The sequence below is a fragment of the Arachis hypogaea genome, chromosome 10 (genome assembly GCF_003086295.3).
Source record: "Arachis hypogaea cultivar Tifrunner chromosome 10, arahy.Tifrunner.gnm2.J5K5, whole genome shotgun sequence".
Lineage (NCBI taxonomy): Eukaryota > Viridiplantae > Streptophyta > Magnoliopsida > Fabales > Fabaceae > Arachis > Arachis hypogaea.
This window is the reverse complement of record NC_092045.1, coordinates 738,274-751,206: the sequence shown is the minus strand read 5'-3', so window position 1 is coordinate 751,206 and position 12,933 is coordinate 738,274. Positions and strand designations below refer to the sequence as shown.

Sequence of the window (12,933 nt, the reverse complement as noted above, 5' to 3'; positions counted from 1 at the left end):
GATATAATGAATTATAATTAATTAATTGGTATAAATTATAATAAATTATATAACATTTGAAAAGAAAAGAAAATAAATAAGAAAATAAAAAGAAATAAAATAGATAGAAGACTACAATAAAATAAATTGAGTGTAAGAGTTTTTTTTTTGTACATTTCATATCACATACATTTCAATAATAATAATAAATAAAAATACGTCAACTTGATATCTAAGAAAAAATGATGAGATAAAATCATAATACAGTTCTAAAGTAAAAGCTTAAATTAGAGCATAATATCATTATACAACACAAATTGAAAGTAATTTCACACTACAATATACCACAAACAGTTAAATGAATTAAATTTAAATACGAAATATTTTTTATTTATGCATACATGATAATACCATGGTCTATAAATACTTCATGGATAACATATCATATATAGCTCCGAATGATGATGAGCACGGAAGTTGGAGAGTGTGGTAGTTTGTATCCACGATAGTTGCCTTCTTGCAACGACGCCTCATAGGAAGAAAAAGAATTGTTGTAAAAGCTATCCAATGAAAGAGTAATTGGTAAACGAATGATATTTTCTTCTAACATACATGGTCTTTTATAGTGGTAAAATGAAAATGGAAGGAATTAAATTTTATATTTTTATATTAGGAATAGAATTTGATATTTATCCCAACAAAATTATTATTATTATCAATATAAATTGGTTAACAACTTACCACTAATAAAATCATTGGATAATGAATAAGAATTAGAAGGGTATCAATATAATTAAATGAATATAATTAAAATGTTTAAAAATATTTCTGATTGATTAATAGTTTAATAATGCATTAAATATTGATTTTATATAATTATAATAAAGATATTTTTCTAAATTAGTATAATTATGCATTATTCACATAATACATTCATTTTGGAGGAAAAATGGGTTTACGAGAAAGTAACACCTCACGAAAATCCTTAGTATATTAAGTAGATATATGTTTGGTCATGGGCTAAGTCCTACAAGCAGAAAAGCCCAATGACCTATTTCTAATTAAAATGTAAAGTGAAGGTGGGTCGCAAAATAATAGTTAGGCTTGAGTATTAGAATCTAAGTTTTTGGAATCTGTCAGTCAAGCCCAACTTTACTCTGTTGTCAAAAATAATTGGCCCATTTATCCAATATATTTATTTTGTTTTGGAAATAATCCTCAACCTAATACCAAAAAAAGACTGGGTAAGTACCAAGTTTATTGTAACCACATCCATTTGAATTTTTTTATAATTTTATTTCACTTCAAATTTACCAAGAAATTTCTCTCAACTCCATAAGATAAGAAACAAAACCATACACATGATGTCGATGGTTTTGATATTCTGTGTTTATATAATTGTGATATTTTTTGTCACTGAAAATAAATATCAACAAAAAACTTAAAAAAAAAAATAGAGTAAAGCGCAAGTAATAAGAGTAGAACTGTAGAAGTAGTCAACTGAAACACGCGTAGATAAGGAAAAACCCTAAAAAAGAAGAGAGATAGAGAAAAAAGAAACACTAGTAGCTAGAAAGTTCACACTCCCACTCCTCTGCGCTTCTCTTCCTTCCCTTCGCCCTGCTGCGTCGATCTCCGAGGGGGGCTTTCCAGCCCTCTCTCTCTGCTTCAATTCAGGTACTTTTACCTCCGAATCCTTTTTTACTTTCTTCGCGCTCATCTATTATTCACTCTTCATCTTAATTTTCCTGGTTGCTATCGAAACATGGTAACCTAAGAGGGTTTCGATTTCGGAACTTGATTTGAATGGGAATTCGATGTAATTGGTGATTTCTTACTTTACTTTGAGTTCAATTGATGTCGAAAGTGGGTTGCTTTGTTAGAGGCAGGTATACGATCTATGCTGATTTTGTGATAGTTGAGTTTTTGCTCAGATCTAAGAATATTAGCATATGATTGAATTTAATTTGATTATGGTTTTTGTTCGACCTTTTGTTTAGTTGCTATGATGTAGTGCTTAGCTTATTCACAGTATAATTCGACCTCTTAATCCCCCCCCCCTTCTCTAATTATAGCAGTCTGGATTCGATACCTTTAAAATTACCTTGTCAAATCTATGCAACTACTGTCCAAGATTTGGAGACTAGACTTCTAATTTCGGTATCTACATTAAACTAACCTATTTGGCTCTAGTTTTTAAATCAAGTTTTAAAGGGTTAAGTAGGGCTTGCAGTTTTAGGATATTTGTTCTGTGATTGTTACTATCTTAGTATGCTGTTTTGAATGTATTTATTTTTTTGTCATGTAGGTGTTCTGTCTTCACATGGAAGCATTGCACGCTTAATGCCCTTGCCCTCTGTGAAGTATTTGGACTCTACTTGTTTTTTGAAAAGTTAGGGAGTGAGCTCACAGTTTAGTCTTATTTTATCACAACATGATTGCCACTGAAACTATCGTACCTAGTACAAAGTTGAGGATCAAATTCTCAACCAAAAGGATAGAAGTTGATTCTGGAACAAAATGTGAGGCTGCACAGAAAGTTTCCCTAGTTGATCAAAGTGAGCTCTCTAGTTCAAAGAAGTCCCTTAAGGCAGATTCCAACAAAAGGGGACTGCCAGGGACAGGGAGCATTGAGTGCCAAAAAGAGAAAAGGCAGAAGATTGATCGAAAGGGATCTTCACACTGCTCTACAGTCCTGAAGAGTTTAACATCTCATCGATATAGCTGGGTTTTTAGTAAGCCAGTGGACCCTGTGGCATTAAACATTCCAGATTATTTCACAATCATATCTGAACCCATGGATTTAGGCACAATTAAATCCAAGCTGGAGAAAAATATTTATTCCAGCATTGAGGAATTTGCCACTGATGTCAGGTTAACCTTTTCGAATGCTATGACATATAATCCTCCCAATAATGATGTTCATTTAATGGCCAAGGAGCTCAGCAAAGTATTTGAGAAAAAATGGAAAGATTTGGATAAAAAATTGAAGTGTGAAGACGACCTTGAAAAAAATAGGACGGGATTCATCAAGGAAACAGGAGTAAAGAGTTGTAATGGGATGCGGTCTCAAGAAAAAGACGCGGTGCCCAAGAAGTCACGAGTATCTGAGCACAAAGGAGGAGTTCAGAAGGGTAGTTCAATGGCAGCAAAAGATGCTAATGTAAGTGTTGATTTCTGTGAGAGGAGAGTAAAGACTTATTGTAATATGCAAGGTTTGAAGATAGTTTCTGGAAATCATGAAATAAAATTGATACTTCTGTTAACTTTGTTCTCTGAGGTCACTTCACGAGGTCAACCTCATTAGGTCACATATGTCTTTTGTTTCCCTTTTTATGTATTTTTGAAGACATTATTGTATTGGCAATGATTTGGTCATAGGTGGAGTTTCCAAAATTTCCATCGCTTTCTTGCAAAGTGAAGAAAGACTTGAACGAAGGTATGAATTGTTTAGAATACAGCATGTGTTTAGGGCTCTGTAAGGGAGCTAATAACTCTGTAATCTGTAGGCAATATAAGTAACCATGAAGGGGAGTCCTGTCCTTCATTGCGACTTATCACAAGCCGATGTAGTGTTTGTGGTGACATTACTTGCAGTTGTGGAATTCGTAGCAATTCGAGTCATGCTTCAGGTAGTTGAAACAAAGTTCTTCCTGTGGCTATATTTGATGTGTATTTTTTTGCCTAGTTGACCTACATTTCTGCATTGATTTAGAAATATCTTCTGAAGGATCTGAAGGGAAGGATGCTTTGGGGCAGGTATTTACAGCAATCTTATCTATACCATTAATGAAATTTTATGTCTTTTATCAATTTCTTTTTTAACTGCAAACCTTAAAAGAAACTGTATATCTAATTCCAGGATTGCCAGACTAAATGTACATCACCTTTGGAGAAAAAATCTGACCCGGATTCTGATGGTGAGAAGAACTTATCATTCATCATGTGTTATGTTCTCTTACTTCTGTGCTGATTTGGAATGCTTGATGTTGATATGTAAAGGGCCTGTAAGTTCTCTGGACAGTGAACACGTATGTTCTAGTTCACAGCTTGCAACTTCTGCTGGTGATGCCACTTCTGGGGAAGGTCAGCTTATTTGCTCTGCTTTTGTTGCTCTCTCTCTTTTTTTTTTTTCTAATAATATCTAAATGTGTTCTGTGAATTGTTATGATGCTAATCTTGTTGTCTTCCTTTTTTTTTTATTATTTTAAATTTCAGTATGGAGCACCCCTGTTTTTTCTGTACAGTTGTCACCTAAAAAGGCTCTCCGGGCTGCTATGCTTAAAAGTCGCTTTGCAGATACAATCTTGAAAGCACAACAAAAAACACTTCTTGAACATGTAGGGCTTTGCCTTCATTGCAGTATTTCTTCTTTTTGCATTACTAAAGGATATTGACATTTAAATGTAATGTGGTTTCCTAATTTATTTTTTACTGCTTCATTTAGGGTGATAAAGGTGATCCTCTGAAAATGCAGTTAGAAAAGGAGAGATTGGAAAGGATGCAGCGAGAAGGTGAATATAGTTACTTGCTTTTGAAACAATCTAATTTGGCAGAACAAATCTGTATGCTTGTTTGAACTTTGAATGTTCATGAGGGACATTGTTTCCATTTTCCCAATGTGTCCCTCCCTTGTTTTCTGTGTTTGTTGACACGTGTCATGCAAAGTAAGAATACTGAATTGGAATCCTGATAATACAGATGCTTTTGTTCGGATATATATGTGATATTTCATGCCTGTGGGCTAATGGAGGGAATAAGATCAACAAAAGAAAGTTAACCATCAGATTCAGTCTTTCCCTACTAGCTATCTAGTAAACTGTCATACTGTGATGCTATATGAATTTGAGTGGTACCAATATCCAGCAATTCCCTTTGTATTTTATATATTTTGTTTAAAGAGCAACTGCTTGCTCATCTTGCTCTTCATTATCGAGTTTTATGGGGTGTGGGGTGTATGGCATGGACTTCCATACTTATTCATGATGCATTAATTGTTGTAGAAGATTCTTCAAAGTGGATATGGGGCTGTTGAGAATCGTGATTTATTTATTTATGATATATCCGATCCTTGTTCATTATGTGCTGTATGACAGAGAGAGCTAGAATTGAAGCCCAAATCAAACATGCTGAAGCAGCTGCAAGATTGAAGCTCGAGGAAGAGTCAAGGCAACGGAGAGAAAAGGAAAGAGAAGCTGCACGACTTGCAATAGAAAAGGTTTTGTTCCTCAAATAAATTTTGGTACTCAAATGATATGATTAACAAAATGAAGTTCGACTCTGATATCTTCTGTTTTTTTAATAGATGAAAAGGACTGTTGATATAGAGCACAATCTGGAGATAGTGAGAGAACTTGAAATTTTGAGTGGGTGTACATTATCTTATAAGGCAGTGGCTGGTAGACATGGCTATAAAGTTGCAATGGAGGAGACATTGGAGAAACCTCAGCTTGAAAACCCGTTGGAGCGGCTTGGTTTATTTATCAAAGACGAGTATGCCGCGGATGAAGACGAGGTGTTACCGAACGGAGGCTGCGAAGAAGGGGAAATATTGTAGTGATTAACTTTTAATATAGTACTCCCAGGCACCAGTTCCTAATTGTGCATCTATCTGATTTTGAAACAGATTGATTGTAAATGCTGCACATTGCTGTCCAACAAGATCCCCTATTATGCCTTTGCTGTTGCCCCCATTCTTTCCTATCTGCTTAGTAGTGGAAGTCGTTCTAAATACAACTTGATGTGTACATTGGCTTGATATGCAATGTTTTTGCTCCCTCTTCTCATGCTAATAATGTGTTGGATTGTGCAATATTAAATTTACATACAAGAATTGCAAATATATGTGGGTAAACTTTCTGCTTAAAAGAGTTAACTTGTGACATACAAGGACTACCTAAATTTGAATTTGACTCTAATTTGATCTTACTACCTGTTATCATACGCATATCCTAAACGGTAGTGTGAAGTATAACTCAGCCCAAAAAGTACTATAGTTGAACCAGTTTTGAAATAAGAACATAACATCATGACCTAAAAAAAAAATAACATATCATTCATTTTATCGCACACGAGTCTGCCAAGAATGTGTAAGATATCAATATAAGATGCAATTAGCAAAACAAAACTATTATTAATGAAATAACAGAGTCACCTATTCACGGTACACGGTTCTTAACACACTGTTGAAGATAAGAGATGCAAAAAAGGTTTTCAAATAACTCTCGGCTACATACATGAAAAATGTAACACAGCCTACACTTTGCTACCACATAGAATGAACGCTATACACTTCATATGACGTATTTGTTTTTAGCGGCTCTGTCATGCTTCTTTGCATCCTCCTGCACAAATAGCCAACAACAAACATAAATCACGAACTTATATGACTTGTAGCAACAAATTCAAAAGCTCATATAGTTGTTATACTCACGTGGAATATAAAGCCGATGGTCTCATTATAATCAAGAAACTCCTTCCACTGTTTTCCAATGCTCACCTACATGCAACAAGAAACACAGTTTTGGATTTGGTATTCCACAAATTCTCCAAAGAATTTGACAATAGATGTATACAATTCACAAGCACAAGCAAAGGACTCGGAATGTTCATTGCTATTGTTCATTGTAACAATACATATCTACCACCTTCGCATGTTCAAGAGTAAATTACATAGAACTTTCCAGCTATTGGTTAAAATTTCATATCTCTAACAATTCCAACCAGTCACTGTAAATAATTGAGTTATGTTATTTATTTGCACTCTATATCAAACAGCTTAGCAAGTTCATTATTAGGTATGCCATTCATGTATAAACAGATTTGAATTTGGTAAATTACAATTAACAGCTAGTAATATACTCAATTTTTAGAAGATAGGAAAGAACTAATTCAAAACCTGGGCAGCTTCATTTGCAGCATTCTTAGTCCAAAGAGCAATTTTCTCCTGCCTATTCCTGACATTTACTACAGCTCCGCAAATCTCATCACCATGATCAAATTGTTCTCCAATCATCCCCAACAACTTTAGAAACAAAAAACAAAAAAGAGAACATATTAGCTTTCCTCACAAATCATATAGATAAATTAAATTCATCAATGCAATGAACAATGGTTTTCACATCACAATACCGTGTATAACCAACTGGTATCAGATTTCCCCCTAGGAAATGTCATAGTCCATTTTCCCCCATTAGCGCAGATAGGGTCCTCCCATTTAGGCTCAATCTTGTGCTTGAAACAGTGAAAGTCTGCTCCAACAGCCAACTTGCTAGGGTGATGTATGTTATTGTAAATGCTGTAACCACCATCAGAAGCAAGAAACCAAAAGGCTTCTTTTTTAAAAAATAATACAAAACAAACAAATAAACAAAATATATACAACAAAGATCTCATCAAGAAACTAATGAAAGGACAATTTTTGACGGTGCCCAAAAATCGGAAAATGGGAAAAGATAGAAGATTGACCTCCAGAATTCTTCAACGGTGGCGAAGGTGTAAATGGGTCTGATGGAGCTGCCCCAAGCTGCTTGCTTGGACTTAGCGGAGGGGTTATCGAACCAGAAGGTCCAAGAGTTCTCAAGAGGGTGGGGGTTACGGGCGAGGGCGCCGGAGGAGGAGGGTGGCCTGGAGGTGGCGGAGGAGTCGTCGTCGTCGAGGATCTCTCCCTCCTCAAGGTCTTCGTTTTCGTTGTTAGGGTTTGCGGTGATTTGGTCGTCAGTGATGCTTGATTTCTGGGTATCTTCAACCACCATCTTGTTCTTCAGCTGAAGCTGATACAAACTTGCTCTTGGATTCTCTCTTCTCTCTCTATACTGTATCTCTCAATTGAAATTGCTCTTCGTTCCGTTTTGTGTTCTGAGTTGTGTGCGAGACCCAGGTTTTATTCACACAGAGGCACTTGTGGGCTTCTTCTATGTTATGGCTTACAAGGCCCAGTTAATCAATTTTTCACATTTTTCTTTTTTTTTTTTTTTACAGAATATTTCAGATTTAGAATTTATAATTTAGATTAAAAATTTAGGGTTCAAGGTGTTTTATATTTTGTTTCTTTAAATTTTAATCGTAAATTAACTTTTAAGAATAGTTACATTTTTTTTTGAAACACATGCATTTGTCTTAGAAGTCTATTCTGCGTTTGTTTCTGAAAATAAGACAGAACAAGACACTGAGAACAGGACAGGACAAGACATTGATGGACAGCGATACAAAATTTTGTGTTCTTGTATTCTGTTTGGTGATAAACTAGAACAAATTATAAAAATCTAATTTATTCTCATTTTTTTCATTCAAAAAATTTTATATGAAAAATATAATAATAAAAAAATATAATTATGAAAAATTAACAAAAATAATGAAAAAAAAAATGAAAAATAAGTTGTGTCCCTTTTTAGTGTCTCTGTGTCCGTCTTGTCAAGATGGACGGACACACTGTCTCTGTCTATATCTCCTCTGCCAAATATGATTTTGTCTATATCTCCTCTGCCAAATATAATTTTGTATCTCAGTGTCCATATCTCAGTGTCCTGTCTCTGTAAACAAACGCAGCCTTAGAAAAATGAATAACTTTTTGAGGTAAAATAATTTACCAATCCTTGATTTAGTTTATGAAATTTTAATAGTTAACCCAAATGATATAATAAGATACTTGAAAATGGTCACTTGTAGTTTGAGAGATGCAGAGTGAGTTCATAAAAATTACTTTACGGTTTTACTCTTATCAAACTTCATATTTAATCTCAATTTTTCATGCTGAGAGGATAAGATTAAGTCACCAAACTAAACCCTTCTTAGGAACCAAGGTTTCTATTATAGTGTAAAGTGTTAAACCTTAAAAGCCACTTTTTTTTATACATAAACATTTTGCAAGGTAGGTAGGTATTTTATTTAAAGAAGTAATTTAATAAAATCAGTAACATACAGACGAAGCATGTAATTATTATATAAAAAATTGTTGAACAGCTTCTAAAATGAAGTACACAGGCTTAGACCCCTGGGATTGGATACTTAGTAGTAAGAGCTTCAACTCTACCACGCAACTCTGCAACCTTTTCTTCCAAAGGAAACTCAGCTGATGTTACAAACTTCATAAAATCTTGCAGCTTTGTCCCTGACACCAACTTCTTGGCTTCAAGACTTATCTGGACACCCTCATGAATTAAGTCAGCTATCAATGTGAACTCTTTCTCACCGAGTCCTCTTGTTGTCATTGCCGGCGATCCAATGCGAATGCCTCCGGGAACTAGAGCGCTCTTATCGCCTTTTATAATTAGCCAAAATGTCAGTAAAAATTAATGCAGCATAAACATCACAATTAGCAGAAGTACGCAAAAAAATGATGCTTGTTAAGTGGTAATAGTCTCACCGGGCACTGAATTCTTGTTGAGGGTTATGGAAGCCATATCAAGAATTTTCTCAACTCGTGCGCCATCGATACCCTGAAGAAATTGATGCCAGTTAATATGATATGATCATGTCATGTCTTTTACATTGAAAAGCATAGTTAGGAATTTTCATTGCAGTTTACTTATGAAAAATTTCATAGACTACATTATATTTGTTCTGACAATAGAAACAAAGGCATGAGTAAGAGTCTTACAGATGGTCTCAGATCAACAAGAACCAGGTGATTATCACTACCACCAGAGACCAGTTTATATCCGTGCTCAATTAACCGGTTTGCAAGAGCTCTACAGTTAGAGACCACCTGCACAATGGTGCAGACATGTGCAATCATTAGGAAGCGCCTTGCATCGATTCTAATTAATGATGAAAAGTATTGTACCTGGTTTTGGTAATTTTTGAATTCCTGAGATTGAGCATGCTTCAAGCAAACTGCTAGTCCTCCAATTGTGTGGTTATGAGGACCACCCTGAATAATTGACTTACACTATTAGGATCACAAACTACAAAGGAAAAGAAGTTGATGTATCTGACAGCAGAGGTGCAAAGCATACTTGCATCTTATCAATCAGAATGCTTAAGAGAACTAGCAAGATGGCAACTCTAATTTACCTGAAGACCGGGAAAAACAGCATTGTTTATGGCAGACTCCAGATCGACTCCATGCACAGGATCTTTCTTGAAGAATATCATACCACCTCTTGGACCTCTCAAGGACTGGATTAAATATATAATGGATAAAGTCATTTGAGACTGTCTTAATACAACACACAAGTTATATATAACATGGATTACGGATTCAAGTAAGCATAATAGAATAATACACTTTCACAAAACTAATTCATTCAAAACCCATAACGTAGAAAGCACGAAGTAGAAAAATCTCAAGGCAAACCTTGTGGGTTGTGGTGGTCACAATATCACAAAACTCGAAGGGACTAGCAAGCACAGATGCAGCAACAAGCCCACTTATGTGAGCCATATCCATCATAAGAAAAGCACTTACTTCATCTGCAATCTTCAAAAGTATATAAGCCATCATTAGTTCTTTGCAAACATAATCACAAAAAATTTTCAAGGGTATGAATCAATGATATACTCCAGAAAACAATTAAGTAGAGAACATACTTTTCTGAAGCGAGGATAGTCAATGTCTCGAGGATAAGCACTGGCACCAGCAATTATGAGTTTTGGCCGGAAGAGGTTTGCAGTTTTCTCCAACATATCATAATCAATAAGACCTGATAGAACCCAAAACAGGCTAAAAATTTAAGTTATCAAACAAATTAGAAAATAAATCTGCAATAATTTAATGACAAGAAAAAAAGGAACCTGTTGATTCATCAAGTCGATAAGGCATAGATTCAAAATAAATGGATGTTCCTGATACACGTCTCTTGGGTGTCATAAATCCATGTGATAAATGCCCCCCATGAGGCAAGTCCAAACCCTGGTAAATTACCATTGTGCATTAGGACAATTACATAACGTGAACACCATTCTGGCATAGTTAAATTGAATGGAGAATAGTTTACCATAATTCTATCATGTGGTTTAAGAATTGCAGTATATACTGCAAAATTAGCAGGGGAACCAGACAACGGTTGAACATTTACACCCCATTTCTCTCTATCTACATGAAATGCTGTCAGAGCCCTTTCTTGACATAGGATTTCAAGCTCATCAATGTACTCGTTACCACCATAATACCTTACATGTATAACAAGATTCCAGTCAATGAAATTACTTAAACAGAAAAAGAAGACAGCATTCGGTAAAATTCTTATATTCTAACGAAACAAAATGGATAGAAGAATTTACCTTTTACCCGGTAGTCCTTCGGAGTACTTGTTAGTGAGACATGAACCAACTGCTTCCATCACTGCTCTAGAAGTAAAATTCTCCGAGGCAATAAGCTCTAAACTTTTAAATTGTCGGTCCTTTTCCTTATCAATAATTGCACGAACCTCATGATCGGCTTCACTCAAGCCATAGTCCACAAACTTGCTTCCATCACCTGATACAATACAAAACTGAAAACCTCAAGCCTATTGTCTGGGATGATTTACACTTGTTCCACATGCATCTATCTAAAACTTTCAATAGTGTTTATCATCCTCTAGTCTACAAAGGGGTAAAATAAATAAATAGATAAATACAAGTCACTTGCACATACCACCAATTTTTCAGTCAGATGGTAAAACTATAATTACCTCCAATTTCAGGTACAGAGACGGACAAAGATGATGGAGTCCCAGTAAGTACAGTTCCTTCAACATGAGATGCTTTGCATGGCTTCAAACTATAGAACTTCATCTGAGCTAAACATCCATTATTGCCGAGCCCTTTATTAGGGAAAGTCATCCCCTTTGTCCAAACAGGCTGTTGTTGCAAAGAACCCATCATTGCAACTCCAGTAGTGGCTTGCATCCTTGTAATCTAAAGCTCTAATACATGGTTCATAAATAAGTTAGCTCTCTTGCAGGGGAAAAGATGGTTTTGAACAAAAAAAAGAAATACATTTAAGCTGAGAAATAAATGATGGAGTACAAATCAAACTGATATAATTTCCCCCTATAAATACAGATTTGATTAGACTTTTCGATAGGGGAATCTCAGATTATTCTTAAACAAACACATCATGAGCTGCAAAACAGGCTTTTTGTTAGTATTACCAGATTCTATGAACTACTTTATAGTTTATACTTGGGCCACACAATTCAAAATTGAAAAACCCTTAAAAATCAAAGAATGGGCAAGCTTTCTTTTTGTCGCCGGGACATCATAAAGCTTGAAGCTTTACTCTGACTTTTTCAACAGCAATAATTTGTACAGGCAAATTTCATCACATATCCATTAAGAAAACCCCGAATATACTGGAAAAACAATGAAAACCACGATACACTCATGACTCATACCCAACAAAGGGTACATAACATACCACAGAAATAAAGGAAAAAGGGAATTTTGAAATACCCCATCAAAAGTATAACACGAAACAAACAGAAAATGATGAAAACAAGGTGGGTTGAGCTTACCTGAGAAGCAGAGGAACAGAGAGAAGAGTAAGTGTGCTATGTGGAGTATGAGGGACGAAGGGAAAGACAGACAAAAGTAACGGCGCGAAACGAAGCAGTGTGGTTCGGTCTACTACCAAGAGCTCATAATAACATAATAAATAAATATAAGAATTAAGAAATGGAGATAAGGATCAATGTTGCAGTTTTTTTTTCATAAATAAATAAAAAATAAATATTATTTTCCAAAAACAAAGACAACAACTTTATTCGATTAGGATCCTTATATTTAGTTCAAATCATAATACTCTTTAGTCACCAAAAAAAAAAAATCATAATACTCTTTAAATTCTAAATTATTTAATTTTGAATTAAATAATATTTTTATTTAAAATTTAAAATATTATAATTTAAATTTGTTAATTTGTATTAATTTTATTTATTAATCTTAGATATAAATAAATTAAATTAAACTATAAAATAAGTTTTTTCCTAGCTATAAAATTTTTACGACTAAAAATAATGTATATGTATA

At 34.6% G+C, this 12,933-nt stretch overlaps 3 protein-coding genes across 4 annotated transcripts; 1 reads left to right on the top strand and 2 right to left on the bottom strand.

The window, feature by feature from the left end:
* Positions 1 to 1,345: 1,345 nt before the first annotated feature.
* Positions 1,346 to 5,771, top strand: LOC112714377 (transcription factor GTE12). Its single transcript, XM_025765961.3, has 11 exons — positions 1,346 to 1,656; positions 2,288 to 3,142; positions 3,361 to 3,418; positions 3,489 to 3,611; positions 3,695 to 3,738; positions 3,842 to 3,899; positions 3,982 to 4,065; positions 4,198 to 4,319; positions 4,427 to 4,493; positions 5,076 to 5,197; positions 5,285 to 5,771. The coding sequence occupies exons 2-11, from the start codon at positions 2,414 to 2,416 to the stop codon at positions 5,534 to 5,536; spliced, it is 1,659 nt and encodes a 552-aa protein (XP_025621746.1). The 5' UTR covers positions 1,346 to 1,656; positions 2,288 to 2,413; the 3' UTR covers positions 5,537 to 5,771.
* A 321-nt stretch (positions 5,772 to 6,092) lies between these two features.
* LOC112714378 (eukaryotic translation initiation factor 4E-1-like) lies at positions 6,093 to 8,526 on the bottom strand. Its single transcript, XM_025765962.2, has 5 exons — positions 7,447 to 8,526; positions 7,111 to 7,276; positions 6,878 to 7,003; positions 6,413 to 6,478; positions 6,093 to 6,323 (listed from the first exon to the last, which is right to left on the bottom strand). The coding sequence occupies exons 1-5, from the start codon at positions 7,731 to 7,733 to the stop codon at positions 6,273 to 6,275; spliced, it is 696 nt and encodes a 231-aa protein (XP_025621747.1). The 5' UTR covers positions 7,734 to 8,526; the 3' UTR covers positions 6,093 to 6,272.
* Positions 8,527 to 8,839: 313 nt separating this feature from the next.
* LOC112714376 (serine hydroxymethyltransferase 3, chloroplastic) lies at positions 8,840 to 12,657 on the bottom strand. Of its 2 annotated transcripts, XM_025765960.3 has the most exons (12): positions 12,420 to 12,657; positions 11,595 to 11,828; positions 11,203 to 11,398; positions 10,917 to 11,091; positions 10,714 to 10,831; positions 10,510 to 10,622; positions 10,277 to 10,399; positions 9,994 to 10,098; positions 9,764 to 9,850; positions 9,578 to 9,685; positions 9,344 to 9,416; positions 8,840 to 9,238 (listed from the first exon to the last, which is right to left on the bottom strand). In XM_025765960.3, exons 2-12 carry the CDS (start codon positions 11,809 to 11,811, stop codon positions 8,964 to 8,966), a joined length of 1,590 nt encoding a protein of 529 aa, XP_025621745.1. In that variant the 5' UTR covers positions 11,812 to 11,828; positions 12,420 to 12,657; the 3' UTR covers positions 8,840 to 8,963. The 2 variants fall into 2 exon arrangements, with proteins under 2 accessions (XP_025621745.1, XP_025621744.1); XM_025765959.3 differs by having other exon boundaries at positions 9,578 to 9,850; positions 12,420 to 12,594.
* Positions 12,658 to 12,933: the final 276 nt, after the last annotated feature.

Coding starts and splice junctions, on each gene's coding strand:
- LOC112714376 (XM_025765959.3), bottom strand. CDS start 11,811: ATGCAAGCCACTACTGGAGTTGCAATGATGGGTTCTTTGCAACAACAG. Junction 10,623..10,713: donor TCGACTTGATGAATCAACAG/GTTCCTTTTTTT, acceptor GGGTTCTATCAG/GTCTTATTGATTATGATATG. Junction 9,417..9,577: donor TTGTTGATCTGAGACCATCT/GTAAGACTCTTA, acceptor CAATTTCTTCAG/GGTATCGATGGCGCACGAGT.
- LOC112714378 (XM_025765962.2), bottom strand. CDS start 7,733: ATGGTGGTTGAAGATACCCAGAAATCAAGCATCACTGACGACCAAATC. Junction 7,277..7,446: donor ACCGTTGAAGAATTCTGGAG/GTCAATCTTCTA, acceptor TGGTGGTTACAG/CATTTACAATAACATACATC. Junction 6,324..6,412: donor CCATCGGCTTTATATTCCAC/GTGAGTATAACA, acceptor CTATTTGTGCAG/GAGGATGCAAAGAAGCATGA.
- LOC112714377 (XM_025765961.3), top strand. CDS start 2,414: ATGATTGCCACTGAAACTATCGTACCTAGTACAAAGTTGAGGATCAAA. Junction 3,143..3,360: donor TGGCAGCAAAAGATGCTAAT/GTAAGTGTTGAT, acceptor ATTTGGTCATAG/GTGGAGTTTCCAAAATTTCC. Junction 3,419..3,488: donor GAAGAAAGACTTGAACGAAG/GTATGAATTGTT, acceptor TGTAATCTGTAG/GCAATATAAGTAACCATGAA.